The sequence below is a fragment of the Carcharhinus amblyrhynchos genome, chromosome 12 (genome assembly GCF_965287045.1).
Source record: "Carcharhinus amblyrhynchos chromosome 12, sCarAmb.v2.hapA, whole genome shotgun sequence".
Classification (NCBI taxonomy): domain Eukaryota; kingdom Metazoa; phylum Chordata; class Chondrichthyes; order Carcharhiniformes; family Carcharhinidae; genus Carcharhinus; species Carcharhinus amblyrhynchos.
The window spans coordinates 67,292,096-67,313,166 of NC_137335.1; the positions used below are offsets into that span (position 1 = coordinate 67,292,096).

General features: G+C 42.5%; 1 protein-coding gene across 5 annotated transcripts in view; it reads left to right on the forward strand.

The window, feature by feature from the left end:
- Positions 1-21,071, forward strand: part of LOC145351065 (CAP-Gly domain-containing linker protein 4) — a 266,003-nt gene that overhangs the window by 155,300 nt on the left and 89,632 nt on the right. For all 5 annotated transcript variants that reach the window (XM_080200665.1, XM_080200664.1, XM_080200667.1 and 2 more), the window contains 2 exons: positions 4,481-4,639; positions 7,875-8,018. In XM_080200665.1, coding sequence (XP_080056791.1) covers positions 4,481-4,639; positions 7,875-8,018 — 303 coding nt within the window. The remainder of the gene's footprint in view (positions 1-4,480; positions 4,640-7,874; positions 8,019-21,071) is intronic.

The following is a 21,071-nucleotide window of genomic DNA, read 5'->3' on the forward strand; positions in this document are numbered from 1 at the left end:
GTGCCCTACCAGTGCTGTCACTAGGCCTATTTACTATTATTATGACAAAGTATAAGAAAAGTTTAATATGCTTTTATGTTATGTATTAGTCTTAAATTTTCAATTTATATATTCTTCACTTTGCTGGAGTTGAACTGATTGGTCACTTTTTTCTTGTGAAACTCATTCACTTCCACATTCTTCCCACCTCACTCTCCTTCACTTTAATGCCTCTTTTCGACACTTAAGTTTTTCACTCCTCACTTCTATCTCCGTCTTTATCATGTATGTTCACAATTAATTTTGATTTTTCTCTCTCAATTCATTTTAATGTTTCTCATCTTACTTTGACATTTCTTTCTTTTTTTTTGTTTCTGTCTCTCTCTCTCCCCCTGCCTTTTCTTGTATTTCTCTTCAAGAATTTTATTTTCAATAATGCTGCCACAGAAGGGCAGTACTGGTAAGATGGGGTTGTTGGGCAGGCCTGTCAGTCAGCTGTGGAATGGGACTGCAAGACATTTAGCAGGAGTCATAATTACAAAAAAAGAAGCAAGGTGGAATTTTTCAAAAAACAGAGAAAACTGAAAAGAGAAAATGACCCAGGCCACATGTTATTTTGGACTGACCTGGCTATCCAGATCAGTGGTTGCATCAGTGATCCCGTCTCACAGCTTTGCAACTTTTAAAAAATATTGTTTCTTGGGATATGGGTGTCACTGGCTGGTCCAGCAATTATTGCCCACCCCTATTTGCCCTTGAACTGAGTGGGTTGCTAGGCCATTTCAGAGGGCATCGCTGTGGGCCTGGACTCACATGTAGGCAGGAACAGATAAGGATGACAGGTTTCCATCCCTAAAGGATATGAGTGGACCAGATGGATTTTTATGACAATCAAGTCATGGTCAGATTTTATTTCCAGAGTTTTATTGGATTTGAATTTAACTATCGGCCTTGTAAAATTTAAACCCACATCTTCAGTTCAGTACTAGGTCCAGTGACAATACCAGTGCACAACTGCTTCCCCTCTGGCAGCAGCAGACATACATTTTCTCACCTGCCTATTTACAAAGCTGCAATCTAGGATTCTGTCAATTTAAATAGAATGGGTGGGTATCCACACAATTAGCAGCATAGCTTGGCTGCTTGCTAGTTGGCAGAAGTGAAAGGTATGGTGTTGGAAAGCTGATAAGGACCAGTGCAAAGAGGCATAGTCAGTGATTATTGAGCAAAGCAAAAATGGGTCCTTCTCCAGCAGCATTAGTTCGCAGCCAGCTGCTACAGAAATATGGGCATAGAAACACTGCAACACCACAGTCATTTTCAGGCAGCAAATGGACATTTAGGTATCTAATATGGCTTAATGTGCTGGATATGCTCTGCCTAACACATTGGATAGTTACTCCTTAGGTTCCCAGTGCCCATCAAACCTATTCAAAATGATGAATGAAATATTTGAATTGGGTCTAGCATTTCTTATAGGGCTCTTTTCTGATACTGGTCTGCCCAGTGAGGAGAAGTAGCATCAAGAAGAGGGAAGCAGAAAAAGCAACATTGGCCACCAGTAGGTATAGGTTCCAGAGTTCTCAGAGACTGGGGCTGAATCTTAACTTCCAAAAGAGGATGGGCCAGATACTAAAACTAAAGTAAGTTGAAACAGAATCCTCATTTGCCTCAAATCCGCCTGCTTCTGGGTGGCACGGTGGCACAGTGGTTAGCATTGTTGCATCACAGCACCAGGGACCTGGGTTCAATTCTTCCATTGGGCTGACTGTCTGTGTGGAGTTTGCACATTTTCCCCTTGTTTACGTGGATTTCCTCTGGGTGTTCTGGTTTCCTCCCACAGTCCAAAGACATGTAGGTTAGGTGGATTGGCCATGCTAAATTGCTTCCTGGTATCCAAAGATGTGTAGGTTAGGTGGATTAGCCATTGTAAATGTGCAGGGTTACGGGGATAGGGTGGGAGTGTGGGTCTGGGTAAGATGCCCTTTTGGAGAGTCAGTGCAAACTTGATAGGCTGAATGGCCTCCTCTGCTCTGTATAGAATCTATAGCATCTGGTTTCAAAGAAAGCAGGGTGAGGGATGGGTGACCAATGTGTTCACAAGAGGTTCATCATTTAAATATTACAATGAAGAGACACAGCTTCATTGTAACAATGATTCCATTTTTAACTTCTGTTGGTTGAATTTCCCAATGAGTGAGAGAAAGTGACGAGGGTTGAAACCATGTCTTAAGCGTCCTTACAGTACTGCTTATGGTTCAGTAAGAACAATAGTATTTCCTACTGACAAGGTACCCAGTTAACTGATTCCCATGATTTCTCTATCCACCTCTCTCTCAATCGAAATTGGACCTCACCCCAACCACCACCAGCTCCCTCATCATCATCTGCCTTCCCGCTCAGGATTGGTTTCTCCCCCCACCATAAGGTCTCTCTGAATCCCTCTTTGGATCTTCGTGGTTTCAGGCCTGTTTGGCAAAAGCCTTTAACTTCAGAAATTCTCATTTCACAGACCTCTAACCCACCAATCAGAGTGGCTGTGGGCAAAAAAACCTACAGGTAAACTCCAGGGTGTCCAGGACAGCCACACTTCTGGGATTCTCACCAATTACCTTACTTAAAATATCTGATTGCCTTCCTTCAGTCCATCCTTATGGATCTCACCCTCAATTAACCAATATCAAATTCAGAATTAATAAAGAATAAACAAGTGAATTTGTGTCAGACAGAAGTAAATTTGTATTAATAGACTGTTCAGTGAGGTTTCTCCTCCACAGATGTATCACTTTTGAATTACTCTTACAAGTAACAATGTCTAATATTTGCTGTTGCAAAGTTCTTGAATAGAAATGTGCTGCTGGATTTTATGGGCCACCTGGGGGTGGGAAAACAGGTGTAAAATAGGACTTCATGCCATACCTATCCCTTCTTGCTCCTTCCACGATTTTACAAGTGGTGTGGAAGCTTTGGGTGGACTACCCACCAATGGATCAACTGAGGCACTTATGTGGACAATTAATGTTCAGTTAAGTATCTCATCCTACTGCCACTCACATTTAGTGGGTGGCAGAGAGATCCACAACCAACATGCATTGTGACAGGATAACCTTGTGGGCCACTGTCAGCGAAAGTGGGGGTAAGATGTTTTTTGGTACCAATCAAAGGCCCACACTACCCCTCACAGTTTTATAGCCCGCATCCACGTCCCCCCCTCTCTGTTGCCATATCCCACATACCCCCACCCTCTGTGCTGGTGCCTGCCAACCCAGTCCTGCTGAGATCCCAAACATCCCTGGAGTCCGCTCCATCATTGAAACTCTCCTTGATGTCTGCAGTGCAGTAACAACAGTGGTCACCAATTCTAGTTGAGTAGCCGGCAGATCTGTCAAAGAAGATGGCAACTAAACCAGTACCTGCCATCAGCAGGACCACCATGGGTATTTATTTATATTCATTAAAGTAAACCATTTAATCATTAGAATATTTAAAGAAAATTTTACAGTCAATTGAATTTGTTGGAGCCTGCTAAACCAGAACTATAATATGTCAAGTGAAGTTCAGTGGATTTCCTGATATGGAATTGCGATACATGTAAAGTGGCCTACCATAGGGAAAGTCTGATGCACCTCACTCGCAAGTTGAATTGCTGGCCTTTTAAATAGTGCGTGAAAGAATCTTGTGCATTTTCAGCTTTATGTGATTAGCACAGGAGTTTCTGGACCAATGCATTCCAAATTTCAAAAACATGTATCAAATCAGCTAAAACAGCTGTTTGATGTCACGATCTGCTCATATCAGAAGCTCCTGATGTGTGCAGGACATGGTAGTGCTAACACATGGCTGAAAATACTGGAAGCACTGCGTGAGCTGCTTTCAAACTTTGCAGCATCAGCAGTGCTACAGAACCCAATTTTGCAGCTGACATGTTAAGTGTTACCTACTTGGAAGTACCAGGGGTAACTTTAGCCCTATGAGTCTCAAAGCTCCATACCACTGTAATTTTCCTCACATCATGTCTTGGCCTACTATACACTAATTGACTGAGATTGATGGTTTTGATTTAGTCAAATTCTCTACTATTGTTCTTTAGTGTGACTTCCAGGGAGATTGAAAGTGAATAGGTAGATTTTTTGGTCTTTTGCATTCAGTAATTCCTATGTCATAAAACATTTCTAAATGAAAACTCATTGGCAAATGACATCAAAACCAGGGAAGCAAAAATGCCAATGTAGTGCAAAGGAAAAAGAAATGCTCAGAAGGTCAAAATAAAAGATGGAAGACATCAAGAACAAAATTGCTTTTGTGCAATTCCTTTTTACAGAGTACCCTTCAATTAAAGACAAATAATTAATGGATTTTATGCAATTAATATGCTGAAGAATGATTTCACCTATTGTGCTTTACTTGCCTTTGATTTCAGTATTTCTGTGACTTTAATTAGCCTTGTTCTCTTCTCTCATGTTCTTCCTTTCTCTCTGTTCAACATATGTTGCCTATCCAGTTTCTCTGCCTGGGTCATTCTGCTCCTCATCCTCCTCTACCTCTTCAATAGAGAGCAGACAATGTAGACAAAGGCAGCCACCCACACGGCAACGGAATTTGGCCAACTCAAAGAAGATGGCAACTAAACCAGTACCTGCCATCACCAGGACCACCATGGGTATTTATTTACATTCATTAAAGTAAACCATTTAATCATTGGAATATTTAAAGAAAATGTTACAGTCAATTGAATTTGTTGAAGCCTGCTAAACCTGAACTATAAAATGTCAAGTGAAGTTCAGTGGATTTCCTGATATGGAATTGTGATGCATGTAAAGCGAATTAATAGCTGATTATATTCATCAACATGATACTTTCATTGTGAACTTTTGTATTGTTTAATTGGTGCAGGCAGAACAACTGCAGAAATGATACTGGCTAGCCAATGTATAGTGACACTGGGCATTGTGAAAATCAAGTGAGGCTGAATTTATAAATTTCATATGAATTCTCTGGGCAGGGCTATGACCTAGCAAACAGCTGGCCTTTCCGAAAGTAGTAGCTGTGAAATCCAGCTGATTTTGATGGAAAACCTCATTTGCATACTGTTCGTTGACTTCCCGACCGAAATAGTGGTCCACCTGCAATCCAGTGGAATGGCCCCAGCACAACATAAATGCTTCTGGTGCATTAGGGAAGCTCTTGTAGTACACAAGGAAACTAAAACACTTTTTTTAAACTTGAATTCACTGGGCTTATTCTAGCTCTGATCCCTAATCCTGGCCCTTCACTCAATTTTAATTGCCCTCACATCAGGTATCCACCAGGTTGTCTTCAATCATGAAACCAATTCTGCATCTAAATATTTATGCATTATATTTAGGTGGTTACAATAATACAATAAAAATTAGGTGGTTACAATAATCTTTTCAATCTTTAAGTGTGACATTGTGTCATTTCACATTATAATGGAATAATGTAGCTAACATCCAGGTGTACAATTTTGCAAATGGAACCTATAATGCAGTATTTAAAGCACATTTCATTTATGAAAAGCTGCAGACCTTAAATGTTAATTGCACAAGATTAAGTTGGAAGTGTACCTGCTGACAATTAAACAGGCAGTGAAACCCACTAACAACCTAACGTTGCCTACACGTTTTAGCGTTTGTCGTTTAGGTAACATGGGCAGGCAGCCCATAATAAATTTATTAGTCACAAGTAAGGCTTACATTGACACTGCAATGAAATTACTGTGAAATTCCTCCAGTCATCACGCTACAGTGCCTGTTTGGATCAGTGCACCTAACCAGCACGTCTTTCAGACCATGGAAGAAAACCGGAGCACCCGGAGGAAACCCACACAGACATGGAGAGAACATGCAAACTCCACAGTGACCCAAGCCGGGAATCGAACCTGGGTCCTTGGCGCTGTGAGGCAGCAGTGCTAAGCATGTGCCACTGTGCTGCCCTGATGATGAGCTGTGGTGAGACCTGTGGTAAAATAGCCCCTTAAGACCATGTATGAAGAATTGTCATTGGGACTGAAGTTGGTCAGAGCTGGTAGATTTATATCCCATCTTGGAAATTATGACCTTTACAGTATTCTCTGATTTCATCCATGGCTGCCATGCTGCCAGCGAGAATGGAGAATTTGGCTTTTAGCCAAAACTCCATCTACTGTAGTGGCAGCGGAGAATCCTAGCCATGGACAAGGTTGGAGGTTTTCGAAGTTGATATTTTCTCAACACCTTTGTTCATGTTTGTTCATCGCTATACAGAAATTTTGATAAGGAGACCAAGCATTCAGACTGTTTACACAATTCCCTGGCCTCATGATCTGAGGGGAAGCACGGTGCCTCTTGTTTGAAGATCAATGCAGTTCGGAATTTTCTCTTGATGATTATGAGGATGCCAGTCCTGGAGATTCCCTGAAGGCTGGGGAATAACAAGGTTGTGAAGAACTGAGGACGCCTTGAGAGGTCTAGAGGGAACACTCCTGCAGCTCCTGGCATAGAAGGAGCTCAAAAACAGTCCAAAAAATAAACTTCAGTTGGAATTCTTCTGGTCAACCAGCTGCTCCTGCTGTGCTGCTGTCAGGCAATATCCAGTCCAAGGTTTGCCTGACTAGATGTACAAATTATTTCATCAAGTCCCCTTTTTCAATTTTACATAGGCCCCAGTCTGTTTTTTAGCAGGACCTTGCCCATGGCTTGAATCAATGATGTTAACATCACAGCAGCCAGGAGTCCAGTGTTTTGATCTGGGAATTTGATTTTAAGATTTTGACTCTTCGCCTGATCCTTTCCCAACAATTGAGGCTGGGGATAGGGTTAAAATCAAAACTGTTGAGCTGCATTGAATATTGGATGAACTGCACTCTCATGGCACATTTCTCATTTTTTGCCCTCACCCGATCGTCCCATCTTGCCCACAAGAGGTTGGGCAGGATGAGGTTATAAGATCACCCTAAGGCCAGAAAATCCTGCCTGAGATCAATGGACTTTTGCATAGTCCGCTCCTCACTTACTACAATTTCCATGGTGGGCCCATTGTTCTCATTGACTTTGACAATTGAACATTCACAACAAGTCATGTCCCCATTTGGCCACAGACTAGCTGGATTTTATGGCTCCAGACAATGGGTTTGCAGAAAAGGAGGAGCCCATGAAATGCCATAGGTGCCTTGCCTGTCGTCTACCCACTTTTCCCAGAGCTCCCACTTCACTTTTACCAATGATAATGAATGTCAGGTGCTCCAACTGTAAGTGAGCCAATTGAAGCCTTTAAGTGGCCAATTGATGACCACATATTGGCCTTATCATGCTGGCTTGTAATTTAACCAGCGGTGTGTGAAGGCCACACCAAACATCTACCACTCTGCGGGTAGTTGAACAGTATGGTTGGCTTTGGGGAGTGGAGTGAGACCCCCATCCCCACCATTTCCCTTTCACTCTGGCTCTGGCTCCTTAGCATTTGATTGCAGATGAGGAGAGGCCCATGTATAATCCCAGCAGTGGTGCTGCTGAAAACAGAGAGATGCCTGTTATTTATTTGTCGAGCAACTCTCAGAGGCAGGGCTCCATGCCCAGATGGGAATGGAAGTCCCTCTTTAAAATAATTAACAGGCTCTGAGCATTAAATACCTGCAGGGCTTACCCCTGACATTTTCACCAAGGACAGGGACCCCAGCGCCCTGTTAAATCTAAATCGCTGTCTAACGTATTCCATTTTGATGGGAATAACCTTCACTTGGCTGTTTGAAAGAATCTCAGCAACAATAATATATGCAATACACAACACAGAGGGAGGGAATATTGCTGAGATGAAAGAGTGGAAGAAGAACTAATACATAGTAATTATGTTAAAATGTAGTTTAATTTAACTTTTCACATTTTGATTTTTTAAATTAGGTTTGCGGAAGCGAGCTCCATCTGTTGGCAGCTTGGGCTGTGTAGAGACTGATAAGACTGAAATGCAAATTGGAGATCGTGTGGTTGTGGTTGGACAGAGGACTGGAATAGTACAATTCTATGGAAAGACAAGCTTTGCACCAGGTAGGTTAATTGAATAAACCAAATAAACCTACACTTGCTACAACAAATGAAAATACTAATTTCTTTAAAGCATTTGTAGATCTTAAAGGGTATGCTTATCCTCTTTCCTGCTCACTTTCCATGCTGCCCTTAGTCTTGTCTCTGACCTTTGCCAGCTCTGCCGTTCTGCAAATGTCTCGCTTCTCTCTTGATCTTGCACTTACCTCACCATTTCCAAATTGCCAATACCAATCACTGTATTTATCTGGCACCTGAATGTAATAAAAATTCTCAAGGCACTTCACAGGAGCATATTAAACAACATTTGGCATGTTTGTTTGCCAGCTCCCAGTGGGGGTCCCTTGTTCAAATTGGCACCCAGTGCCTGACTGAGAAACACAGGGCAGGATTTTCCAGCTGTGCTCGCCCCAAGTCTGGAAAGTCCTGTCTGAGGTCAGTGGACCTTTGCATGGTCCGCCCGCTGCCCACTACAATTCTCGTGGTGGGTGGGATGGGAAAATTCTGCCCTCAGCAGGAAGAATTGGAGGGATTCAGCCTGCTAATAGCCATCCTCCCTGCCCTTGCTGCCAACTCCCCTTCATCTTCCTTCCCCATTAACCCCCACCTGAAACTTTCTGTCATTACTAAACAGGGGCCTGGGCCTCTGGTGGATGTCATTCCAAAGGGAATTTGTAAGAGCTGTTGGCCTTTGATTGTAGCCATGATGTGGAGATGCCAGTGTTGGACTGGGATAAACACAGTAAGAAGTCTCACAACACCAGGTTAAAGTCCAACAGGTTTATTTGGTAGTAAAAGCCACTAGCTTTCGAAGCGCTGCTCTTTCGTTAGGTGAATCGAATTTCAGTTCAGAAACAGGGCATATAAAGACACAAACTCAATTTACAAAATAATGGTTGGAATGCAAATCTTTATAGGTAATCAAATCTTAAAGGTACAGACAGTGTGAGTGGAGAGAGGTTAAGCACAGGTTAAAGAGATGTGTATTGCCTCCAGCCAGGATAGTTAGTGAGATTTTGCAAACCCAGACAAGTCATGGGGATTACAGATAGTGTGACATGAAACCAAGATGCTGGTTGAGACCATTAATGTGTGTGGAACTTGGCTATCAGTCTCTGCTCAGCAATTCTGCACTGTCGTGTGTTGTGAAGGCCGCCTTGGAGAACGCTTGCCCAAAGATCAGAGGCCGAATGCCCCTGTGACTGCTGAAGTGTTCCCCAATAGGAAGAGAACACTCTTGCCTGGTGATGGTCGAGCGGTGTTCATTCATCCATTGTTGTAGCATCTGCACGGTCTCCCCAGTGTACCATGCCTCTAGACATCCTTTCCTGCAGCATATAGGTAGACAACAGTGGCTGAGTTGCACGTGTATGCACTGTGTACCTGGTGGATGGTACTCTCACGTGAGATGATGGCATCCGTGTTGGTCATCCGGCATGTCTTGCAGAGGTTGCTGTGGCAAGGTTGTGTGGTGTCATGGTCACTATTCTCCTGAAGGCTGGGTAGTTTGCTGCGATCAATGGCCTTTGAGGTTGTGTGGTTGTTTGAAGACAAGAATTGGGGGTGTGGGGATGGCCTCGGCGTGATGTTTGTCTTCATCCATGACATATTGAAGGCTCCAGAGAAGATGTCATAGCTTCTCCGCTTCGGGGAAGCACTGGACGACGAAAGACACTCTGTCCGCTGTGTCCATATTTGTCTTCTGAGGAGATCGGTGCGGTTTTTCACTGTGGCGCATCGGAACTGTCGATCGATGAGTCGAGTGCCATATCCTGTTCTTATGAGGGCATCTTTCAGCAACTGGAGGTGTCTGTTGCAATCCTCCTCAACTGATCAGATCCTGTGTATACGGAGGGCTTGTCCATAGGGGATGGCTTCTTTAACGTGTTTATGGTGGAAGCTGGAGAAGTGGAGCATCCATGGGCTAGCAATAACAGTGGAGATGGAAAGGATGTCCCGAGGCATGGTACAGTGGGGAGACCATGCAAATGCTATGACAACAGACGATTGGACACGGCTCAGCAATCACCAGGCAAGAGTGTCCTCTTCCTGTTGTGAAACACTTCAGCTGTCACGGACATTCAGCCCCTGATCTTCCAGTAAGTGTTCTCCAAGGCAGCCTTCACAACACACGACAGTGCAGAGTCGCTGAGCAGATACTGGTAGCCAAGTTCCACACACATGAGGACGGCCTCAACCAGGATCTTGGGCTCATGTCACACTATCTGTAACCCCCACGACTTGCTTAGGCTTGCAAAATCTCACTAACTGTCCTGGCGGAAGACAATACACATCTCTTTAACCTGTGCTTAACCCTCTCTCCACCCACATTGTCTGTACCTTAAAACTTGATTACCTGTAAAGATTCGCATTCCAACCATTATTTTGTAAATTGAGTTTGTGTCTTTATATGCCCTGTTTGCGAACTGAAATCCCACTCACCTGATGAAAGAGCAGTGCTTCGGAAGCTAGTGGCTTTTTTCTACCAAATAAACCTGTTGGACTTTAACCTGGTGTTGTGAGACTTCTTATGGCCTTTGATTGGCCAGCATTTCAATTTTTTTTCAAGCGAAGATTGTCCTTAAGAACCTAATTCTGGCTTTAACATTGATCCCTATGTGTAACCATGCTTCACTTAAAGGGATTTCACCTAAAGTGGTGATTTTCAGGAACATAATCACCACTTTAAGCCAGGACACCCTGTCCCACTCTCTACCTCTCCATTGTCTCTGAATTGTCAGACTAAATGTCTGACATCCTCTACTGGATGAGCAAAAGAATATTGGGCAAACCAAAGCCATTGCCAGAATAGCACCATTGAAACTTCCGCATCAGTGCTGGCTTTCTCCATCATATCATTTGGGACATAGAGAATAAAAAAAGCAAACGACAGCATGCTGGCGGGGCAGGCTTGATTGAGTTTTTGAAGATCATGGGACCATTTCTAAAGGCCACCCCAGTGTACAAAAGTTCACTTGGAACACCCTTCTCACACATCCACTCCACCATGCAATTCCCCCCGGTATTACCCCCTGCACAGCCCAAGGCGTGATCCTCTCGCTCCTTAGCAATGCACTCATCTGAACTCAATGGGAGGTCTGCACGCAAGGTGCATGTCTTGGGAAACCAGTAAGAAGTCTCACAACACCAGGTTAAAGCCCAACAGGTTTATTTGGTAGTAAAAGCCACCAAAGTGGCTTTTGCTTCCAAATAAACCTGTTGGGAATTTAACTGGTGTTGTGAGCCTTCTTACTGTATTTACCCCAGTCCAACGCCAGCATCTCCACATTGGGAAACCAGTCACAGAGGGGACAATCATATCACACTTTTATGTCAACGTAAAATGTGATTTGCACCTCTCGTGAGATTTTCTGCCCCCGTCACCCAACAAAATGGAAAGTAAAATCCCGACAATTGCCTTTGTTCCCCTCCACAAACCCCAACCACAAACGCCATTCATATTTTGCTCTCTGGCAGTTGTCTGAGGCTGAACCAGATAATTCACAATCTTGGTGTTGTATTTGACGCTGAGATTACCTTCAAATCACATATCTGCACTTTCACCAAGACTACTTCTTTGCTCTTAGGTAATATCACCTGCATCCAGCCATCAATCAGCTCATCAGCAGCTGAAACTCTTATCCTTACCTTTGTTACCTCTAACCTGACTATTCCTGTTCATTTCTGACCAGACTCCCATCTTCCACTCTCCACAAACATAAGCTCCTTCAAAGCTTTGCTGCCCATATCCTAACTCCAGCTGATCTGTGCTGGTTGGATAATGCTTCATTTTTAAAATTCTCATCCTTGTTTTCAAAGTAAAATATCACTTTCCCCTCCCAATGTCTGTAATCTTCTCCAGCCTGACAACCTTCTGAGATATTTTGCTTATCCAATTCTGGCCCCTTGAGCATCCTTGATTTTAATTGCTCAAATGTTGGCAGCTGTGCCTCCAGCTGCCAAGGCGCAAGCACTGCAATATCTTCCCTAAATCTCTCTACCTGGCTTTCTTCCTTTAAGATGCTTTTTAAAACCTGTTTTTTTGTTTGAGCTTTTTGCCATTTGCCTGAAAATCTCCATATGTGCCACAGTGCAAAATTTTATTTGATACTGTTCCTATGAAGAACCTTGGGGCCTTTCACTCTGTTGAAAAAACTATAATGAATACATGTTGTGTGGTCAGATTTACATAATTCAGATGAAAATGAAACATTAATCTCGTTTAGCAAGGAGGAAAATTAAAAAGGCGGTGATAGGATCGAAAATAATCTGAATATTCTAAACATTAAAAATGTTTATAATTATGGAGTCAGCGGTGAACTGATTGTATCTCAATAAAGGCTGTCTTTAAATCAGTATTTTACATCTGATTTCCAGTTTAGAGCTAGAGGTTATTAACATTGAGGAGACCTGGAAGCAAGCTCAAGGCAGTAATCAAATCAATGAGTTTAGATAATGTTATAAATCTTCAGGGTAATTTCTAAGCTTCTTTGAAGCCATTTAATAATTTGATAATTAATGTTTTATGTGTGGGTTTAATTCTATTTAAAAATTCTGTTTGTTAATGATATTGAAATGTACTTAGGTCCAATGCTTCACTTAGTTAGCATCTCTATATAATGCTATTTGCTAAATTGTAGTGGTGATTCGTGGCACTGTTGAGCATATTGTGAATCTACATTTCAAAGTGGAACCCTACAAAGTTAGATCAGCAGTTTTGCAGACAGCATTTCTGGTTCGAGCAGGGCCAAAGTTCGTATTTCTGCCTGTGTAGGAGCAACAATTTAGGGCAGTCCCAGATTCCACCTCAGATGTGCCATGTCAGAAATTCTGATCAGTATTATGTCAAGCTGAAAAGTGCCCATCCCTCAGTGCCAGAAATTTGTAACTCAGGAAGTTAGCTTGGAAAAATGCCATCCATGTTTGAAGTTTGCAAAATGACATTCCCATTAAACAAAGGGAACCAGGAGGAGGCATCAAAAGATAATTCTGACAGCATTCATTTGGCAGGACGTATCAGCTCAGATGTACGTTTTATGATCTTCTCCTGAGCTGTTTCTCAGGAGGCAATGCTTAAATCATAAGCTTTGGAAAAGTCTGTTCATTGCGACAGCTAAGACTTCGAAGTTCACAGCAAAGCAAAGGCTGTAAGATATAGGGGCAGGTTTAGGCCGTTTGGCCCACAGAGCATGCTCTGCCATTCAATCATGGCTGATATGATTCTTCTGCCTTCTCCCCATAACCCTTCATCCCCTCATTGATTGAGAACCTATCTATCTCTGACTGGCAAAGTGACCTCAGTTCTGTACTTTTATGATATGCACTCATTCCCAGGAGCCACGCGGGACTTTCGACAAATCAACTGTTATGACCACATCTGATGTTAATACTCAACAAGCCAGATCTCACATTGAGACCTGTCTCTTCTCATCATAATCCTTTTATTTCAGTATTGTCAAAACGAGAAGGGAAAGCTACTGAACAGAAAAACACACGACTCCTGTGATAACTTTTTAAAATTTGAAGAATTGACTTGTTTTTTATAAGAAAAAACACAGAAAAATCTTATAAAGCAGCCCCCAAAATGCTTGATCAAACACAATAAAATTATCTTTGTGGCAATAGCCCTTATAGATTCTTAACCATAAAGTCCAGGAAATATTACTCAGATTGAGAAATTGCTTTCACTTTAAACTGAAGTAAAGTCCACAGCTTCCCAGAATTAATCCATGCTGATGTGGTTTTTCCAAAGAAAGATTCAAACCATGCTGTTTCCCAGGACCAACATTATCCTGGCCCAACACTCAGTTGCTTTTCTTCAATCAAAAGACTTTTCAGCACATTGCAAAACACAGGAACTGGATTTCTGTTGAACTTCCCACACAACTCACTATTGCTGAAACCCTATTTATGAAAATGGGGTCTGCCCCTATACCTTATGGCCTTCGCTGTGCTGTGAACTTCGAAGTCTTAGCTGTCGCAATGAACAGACTTTTCCAAAGCTTATGATTTAAGCATTGCCTCCTGAGAAACAGCTGAGGAGAAGACCATAAAACGTACATCTGAGCTGCGACGTCCTGCCAAATGAATGCTGTCAGAATTATCTTTACTCCTTTCATCTCAGCTCTATTATTGTCAAATACCCACTTGAAAACTCAGATTCCGAAATGTTAAAACTTCTCATGTTCCTATTTTACCTCTAGCTTTGGTCAAGTTTTAAAACAACTGCTCCCCCCCTCCTATTTACTCACAAGTCTCCTGTAAAATGCAAGTATTCTTCCTCGCCTATCTATCTCCTTTGAAATACAACATCTAAACATTAATTTCAACACTTATCCCCAAATGCAAATTTCAGATATACCCTGCTTGTAAATGAAAACCCCCAAATAAAGCCTCATTACAAAATGCAAGAAAATAACATCTGTAATCTTTCACCCATTAGATTCCATAATCTGACTCCAACAACATTTGCTTTGATGAATCATGGATACACAAAGACCCAGCTTCCCTTACTTGCATGGAATATTTTCATAAATATAGAAATATAAAAGTATTCACATATCACCACGCAGCCAGTAAAATGCTCTTATGATCTTGAGGAGGATCCTTACATTTTAAAAAGAAATCAATATTCCCAGTTATTTATTGAAAGAATCATGCCACAAGGATTGACGTGAAGGTTTAAAAACTACTAATTCAGTTTTTAATTCCACTAAACAGTTCCGCCATAATTCATGAATTTAAACTTTTCATTTCAAACATAGGCCCTACTTGCAATTCCTGCTTAGTGATTCCAGATCAGGAGCACCTCTAGTTACTAAAGGCCTTCATATGCCACTTGTTTCGGGTGCTAGCAAATGTGCCACTGCCTTCTCACAGCATTCCAAGCTGACTAACCATTCTTGCAAGAAAGCAGACAGATCAACACAAACCAAAAGAATTCCTGGCAATCTGACCACGTGGCACTATGGCATACCTGGGTCGTCCCAGATTGAGATTTGAATTATTTATAGTATGTTCTTGTTTAAAGTTGTGGTTCCATACTTGAAAAGTGCAACCTCAAGTGAAACACCTTCATGCGAATTGGTTTTCCAATTAGTAGCAGTATAAAAGTTGTGGTTATGTTCTGCATTGGAAAAAAAATTAAAATATTATGTCCTGTAAGTTAAAATACTTGATGTTTGTAAATTCCTATATTTGTGAATGAAATAACTTACAAAATATAATAAATTAAAAAATATAGAAGAAATACAGTCTGCTAACTTTTTATACTTATCTCCTGCTTATTGCCTTTCTCGCTTCTAACTCATGTTAGTAGAACTACCACAATGTCATTAGACACTACTCTATAAAATTTTGCAGCATGTTATATGGTTCATAATCTGGATCTCCAGAAAAGGCTGATTGTGAGTGGCCAAGAGGAGGCCAGCATGCCTGATAATGACATTTCTGATGCAGGACACCAGGACTATAATAAACATTACTTGCTTAACTATTAAGATTATTCAAATGCCAAAATCTACTTAGAAATTGCACAAAAATGTAATTAGCTTATTTCCAGTCCACAGTTTTACTAGTAAACATCTTGGCAAATATCATGATGCACAAATTGCTTGTTTGAAAATGTTAAATGTTGTATATTCATTACTGAAAAATTATACACTGCAAAGTATGTCAAAACCATTGACTATCACAAAGCAAACGTAAAGAACATTTTACAAGTCACTTTGGGTTCAGGTTACGGAGGTCAATTTTTAATTCTAGAAATTCCTAATCTGGTTCTGCCCCAGTAGCAAACAAAGCAAAATAACATAATTTTAAAAATCCCCTCATGGGATATGGGTGTTTCTAATTAGCCCAGTGATTTATTGCTACCCCTAATTGCCCTTGAGAATGTGGTGGTGACCTGCCTTCTTCAACCATTGCTCTGTGGTGTTGGTACACCCACAGTGCTGTTAGGCAGGGAGTTCCAGGATTTTGACCCAGCCACACTGAAGGGATGATGATATATTTCCAACTCAGGATGTGAGTGTCTTGGAGGGGAACCTCCAGGTGGTGCTGTTCCTGTGCACCTGTTGCCCCTATCCTTTTAGATGGTAGCGGTCGTGGGTTTGGATGATGCTGCCTAAAGAGCGTTGATGAGTTACAGCAGTACATCTTGTAGATGGTACGTATTGCTTCCACTGTACAGCAATGGTAGAGGGATTCCGTGTTTGTGAAGGAGTAGCAATCAAGTGGGCTGTTTTCCCCTACGTGATGTCAAACTTCTTGAGTGTTATTGGAGCTGCACTCATCCAAGCAAGTGGAAAACATTCCTGATTTTTGTGCCTTGTAGAAAGTGGAGAGGATGATAATTTTGATAATGAGGGATTCGGTGAAATTATTGCCATTGATTGTGAATGGGTGATGGTTAGATTCTCTCTTGTTGGAGATAGTCATGTGTGATACAAATGTTACTTGCCTCTTGTCAGCCCAAGTCTGAATATTAGCCAGGTCTTGCTGCATTTGGAAAGGGACTGTTGTAGCATCTGAGAAATCATGCCTGGTACTTACCATTGTGCAATCATCAGCTAACACCCCCACTTCTGACCTTTTGATGGAAGGAAGTTCGTTGGTGAAGTGGCTGAAATGGTTGGGTCTAGGATACTACACAGAGAAACTCCTGCAGTGATGTCAAGGAACTGAGATGATTGACTTCTAACAACCACAACCATCTTCTTCTGTGCTCAGTATGACTCCAGCTAGCAGGGAATTTTCTCCCTGGTTCCTACTGATTCCAGTTTTGCTAGTAGCCCTTGATGTCACACTCAGTCAAATGCTGCCACGTGCAGTTACCCACACTTTTGGAATTCAATTCCTTTGTACTTGTTTGTAATTAGGTCAGGAGCTGACTGATTCTCGCAGAATCCAAACTGAGCATCAGTAAGCAGGTTAATGCTAAGCAAGTGCTACTTAATAGCTGCTGATGACCATATACTGTTGGGATGGTAATTGCTGAGGTTGGATTTATTTATGTGCATGACATACTTGCGCAATTTTCCACATTGCTGGATAAATGCCAGTGTTGTTGGTGTCCTGGAACAGCTTGGCTAGGAGGCGTGACAAATTATGGAGCATAAGTCTTCAGTAATGTTGCTGAAATATTGTCAGGGCCCATAGACTTTGCAGTATCCAGTGCCTCCAACCATTTCTTGATGTCATGTGGAGTGAATCAAATTGGCTAAAGACTGGCATCTGTGATACTGGGGAATGGCCAGAGGAGGTTGAGGAGGGTCATCCATTTGACAGTTCTGACTCAAGGTTGTTGCAAATACTTGAGCCTTATCTTTTGCACTGGTATGCGGGGCTCCCCGTCATCGAGGATAAGGATATTTGCAGAGCCTACTCTCCCTGTTAGTTGTTTAATTGTTCACTACCATGCATGAGTAGACATGGAGCTTAGATCTGGTTGTTGGTTGTGGAGTTGTTTATCTATTGCATACTGCTTCTGCTGCATGGCATGCAAGTAGTCCCGTGTTGTAGCTTCTCTAGGTTGACACCTCATTTTTAGATATGCCTCATGCAGCTCCTGGAATGCCCTCCTGCTCTCTTCATTGAACTAGGTTTGATCGCTGACTTGGGGGTTGAGGGACATGTCAGACCATGAGCTTGCAGCCTGTGATACAATTCTGCTGCTGTTGATCGTCCATAGTGCCTCATTCTTTCCCAGTCTGGAATTACTTGGTTCTGTCTGAAAATTATCCCATTTAGCACAGTGGTAGTGCCACACAATATGATGAGGATATCCTAATGTGAAGGTGGGACTTCATCTTCAGAAGGACTGTGCAATGGTTATTCCTATTGATACTATCTTGGACAAATGCAACTGAGGCAAGCAGGTTGGTGAGGATGAGACCAAATAGCCCTTGTTGGTTCCTTCACCACCTACTGCAGACCCAGTCTAGAAGCTATGTGCTTTAGGACTTGGTCAGCTTAGTGACCAGTGGTACTACCAAAATATTTGGTGAGGGTCATTGAAGTCCTCGTCCAGAGTACATTCTGCCATCATGCCACCCTCAGTGCTTCGTCTGAGCAGTGTTCAATATGGAGATGTAGTGATTCATCATCTGAGGTGGATGGTACTTTGAGGTTTCCTTTCCCACATTTGACTTGATGCCATGGGACTTCATGTAGGCTGGAGTTGATGTTGAGGACTCCCAGAGCAACTCACTCCAACTGTATACTACTGTGCTACCACTTCTGCTGGTTCTGTCTTGTCACTGGGCAGGACGTACCCTGGGATGGTGATGGTGATGTCTGGGACATTATCCGTAAGGTATAATTCCATCAGTTGACTTTGTCATGATATTGCTTGACTGGTCGGTGAGACACTTCTTACAATTTTGGCACAGGCCCCCAAATGTTATTGAGGAGGATTTTGCAGGGTTGACAGGGCTGAATTTGCCATTGTCATATCCAGTGCCTTGGTTGGCTGGTCAGTTCATTTTCAGTCCTTTCAGATTTTCTAGCAGTTTTTTATACCTGACTGGCTTGCTAAGTCATTTCAGAGGGCATTTATGTAATGACCTCAATCAGGCCATTGAGGTTGGCCATTTGGAGTATGAACTCCCTGATTAAGGATCCAATTGATGGGCCAATCAGGGAGTCTTTGCCATGTACTTAACCAGGAGTATCAGTTCTTCTGACAGCCCTGGAGATAAACTGGTAGCACTCAGTGTATTGCTGTTAGAGTTGTAAATAAAGGGATGTTGGTGAAGGGACTTCTGCCTCTGCAAACTTATTACAATTTAAAAGTCAACCACATTGCTGTGTGGAGGCTTCTGCGTGCAGCAGTTCCGCACAATCGTAGGGTTCACTGGTTCACGGGCTCCGAAGCTTGCCCCTTCTGTGGCCTTGTGGAGTCGCAGACCATGTCTATGTTTCATGTCTTAGGTTGCACTCCCTTTTTGTTTTTCTGAAGAACCTTTTATTGATGTTTTGTTTGCACATCAGTCCCACGCTCCTGATCTACGGACACCTGGTGCAGAGAGGGGAGGGTCGGGATGCCGACCTCCTCATGAACCTGCTCCTGGGCTTGGCGAAACGCGCCATTTACAGGTCCAGGCAGCGGGCAATCGAGGGGGCCATCCATCCTGATTGTCTGCCCCTCTACCGCGGTTACGTTCGTGGCCAGGTATCCCTGGAGACGGAGCATGCGGTGTCCGTGGGCACTGTCAACACCTTTCGCACCCGCTGGGCACCACAGGGGCTGAGGTGTGTTATAGACCTCGACAATCACATTTTGATTTGATGTGTCTTAAGTTTCCTTTGTACTTTTGTTTTTGTCTGGGCTGTTCCCCTTCCTTTTGGGGAGCTGCCCCTTTTACTTTGTCCTAATTTAATTTGAGTTTGTTTATCTGGTTTGACCATAAAAAAGGACCACCTTGCTGTGAATCTGAGGACACATCTAGCCACAGCAGGTATGGCCAGCAGATTTCCTTGCCTAAAGGACATTAGTGAACTGCTGGTTTTTACGATAATTGACTATGGTTTCATGGTCAGCATTAGATTTTTAGTTCCAGATTTGTTAATTAAATTCAAATTCCACCATCTGCATTGGTGGGATTCAAATCCAGACCCCCAGAGCATTACCGTGGATGTTTGGATTGCTAATCCACTGATAATACAAATTGGTACTTAAAATATTCAAATGAAAAGAATACAAAGAATTAATAACACCTTCTCCTTTATGAAGTATCAGCAATAGCACTCATGCCTCTGAGTTGGAAGGACAATGATTTAAGCTGCATTCCAGAGCCTTGAGCACATATTTAGGCCAGCCCTGCAATGAATATTCTGATTTTTAGATAAAATGCCAGACTGAAACCCAATCTTCCCTGTAAGTAACCTCAGTGGAAGGAGTGCAGAACAGTTTTCCCATACCCTGGCCAATGTTGATCACTCAGTCAACACCACTAAAAGAAATTGTGGTCATTTTTCTCATTACTGTCGATGGAACTTTGTTGCGTACAAATTGGCTGCCACATTTCCCTCCTCTATAAGAGTGATTCATAAGTAGTTTGGGACATCCTCAGGCTCTATATAAATGAAAGTCCCTTCTTTTAGTACTTGTGACCTGGTGTTCCATGAATTCCTGCAGCCTGATCTTATTTCCTCTGATAAAGCGTAGTCAGTATCAGACAAGTGCATTATCGTGTTTATCTCAGTTCCAGATCTAGACTGAAAATAAAATTTCCAAAGGCCTTTGTAAGTGCAAGCACACTTATTAATTCAAGAATAAGTCTTAAGAATGTGTGCCATTCAATTCCAATTGTTCATTTGTAAATTACCATTTGTGTTTATTTATCTCAATTTACTTATTTCAATGTTACAATAATCAGAGAAATGGAACAGAAAATATATTTACTTTTGATAGAATGGGGGCAATTTTGAGCCCACACTCTTCGTCTGCAGGAATGGCAGCATGCGCTCAATCCAGAAAGTGCGATTGGCACTGACAAGTTTCTGATTTCTAATCTTCCAGGCCTCTCGCTGGCAGAGTGGCATGACACACACCGTGGGACCCCAGGAACCTAATTTTAATACATTGTTGTTGTTCGTCCATCGTTATCGATGAGGACCTCAACACTATTAGTCATTTTGAGACTGGTTGTGGTGTGTCCGAAGATGACTGATCAGGCCAATTCGGGCACGGAATGTCCTGGCACATATTGGACAGACTTGTGTAGACACTGTAGTTGTTGCGCTGGTGGCTGTGGACTTGCGCAACTCACGCCTAAGTTGTGCTTCAGCAATACACCTTGCTTCGTAAGCTTGACAGCCTTTGTGGATGAGGCAGCGCCAGGTAGGGCGGTTCTGTGCCAGCATTTCCCAGGTGGATGTGTCTATATCAAGCGACTTTAGGGCGGCCTTGAGTGTGTCTTTGAAATGTTTCTTCTGCCCTCCTTGCAAGCGCCTTCCAGCAGAGAGTTCCCCAAAAAGGAGCTGCTTGAGTATGCACTCGTCTGACATATGGATGACATGATCTGCCCATCGGGTCTGCACTCTCATCAGCAG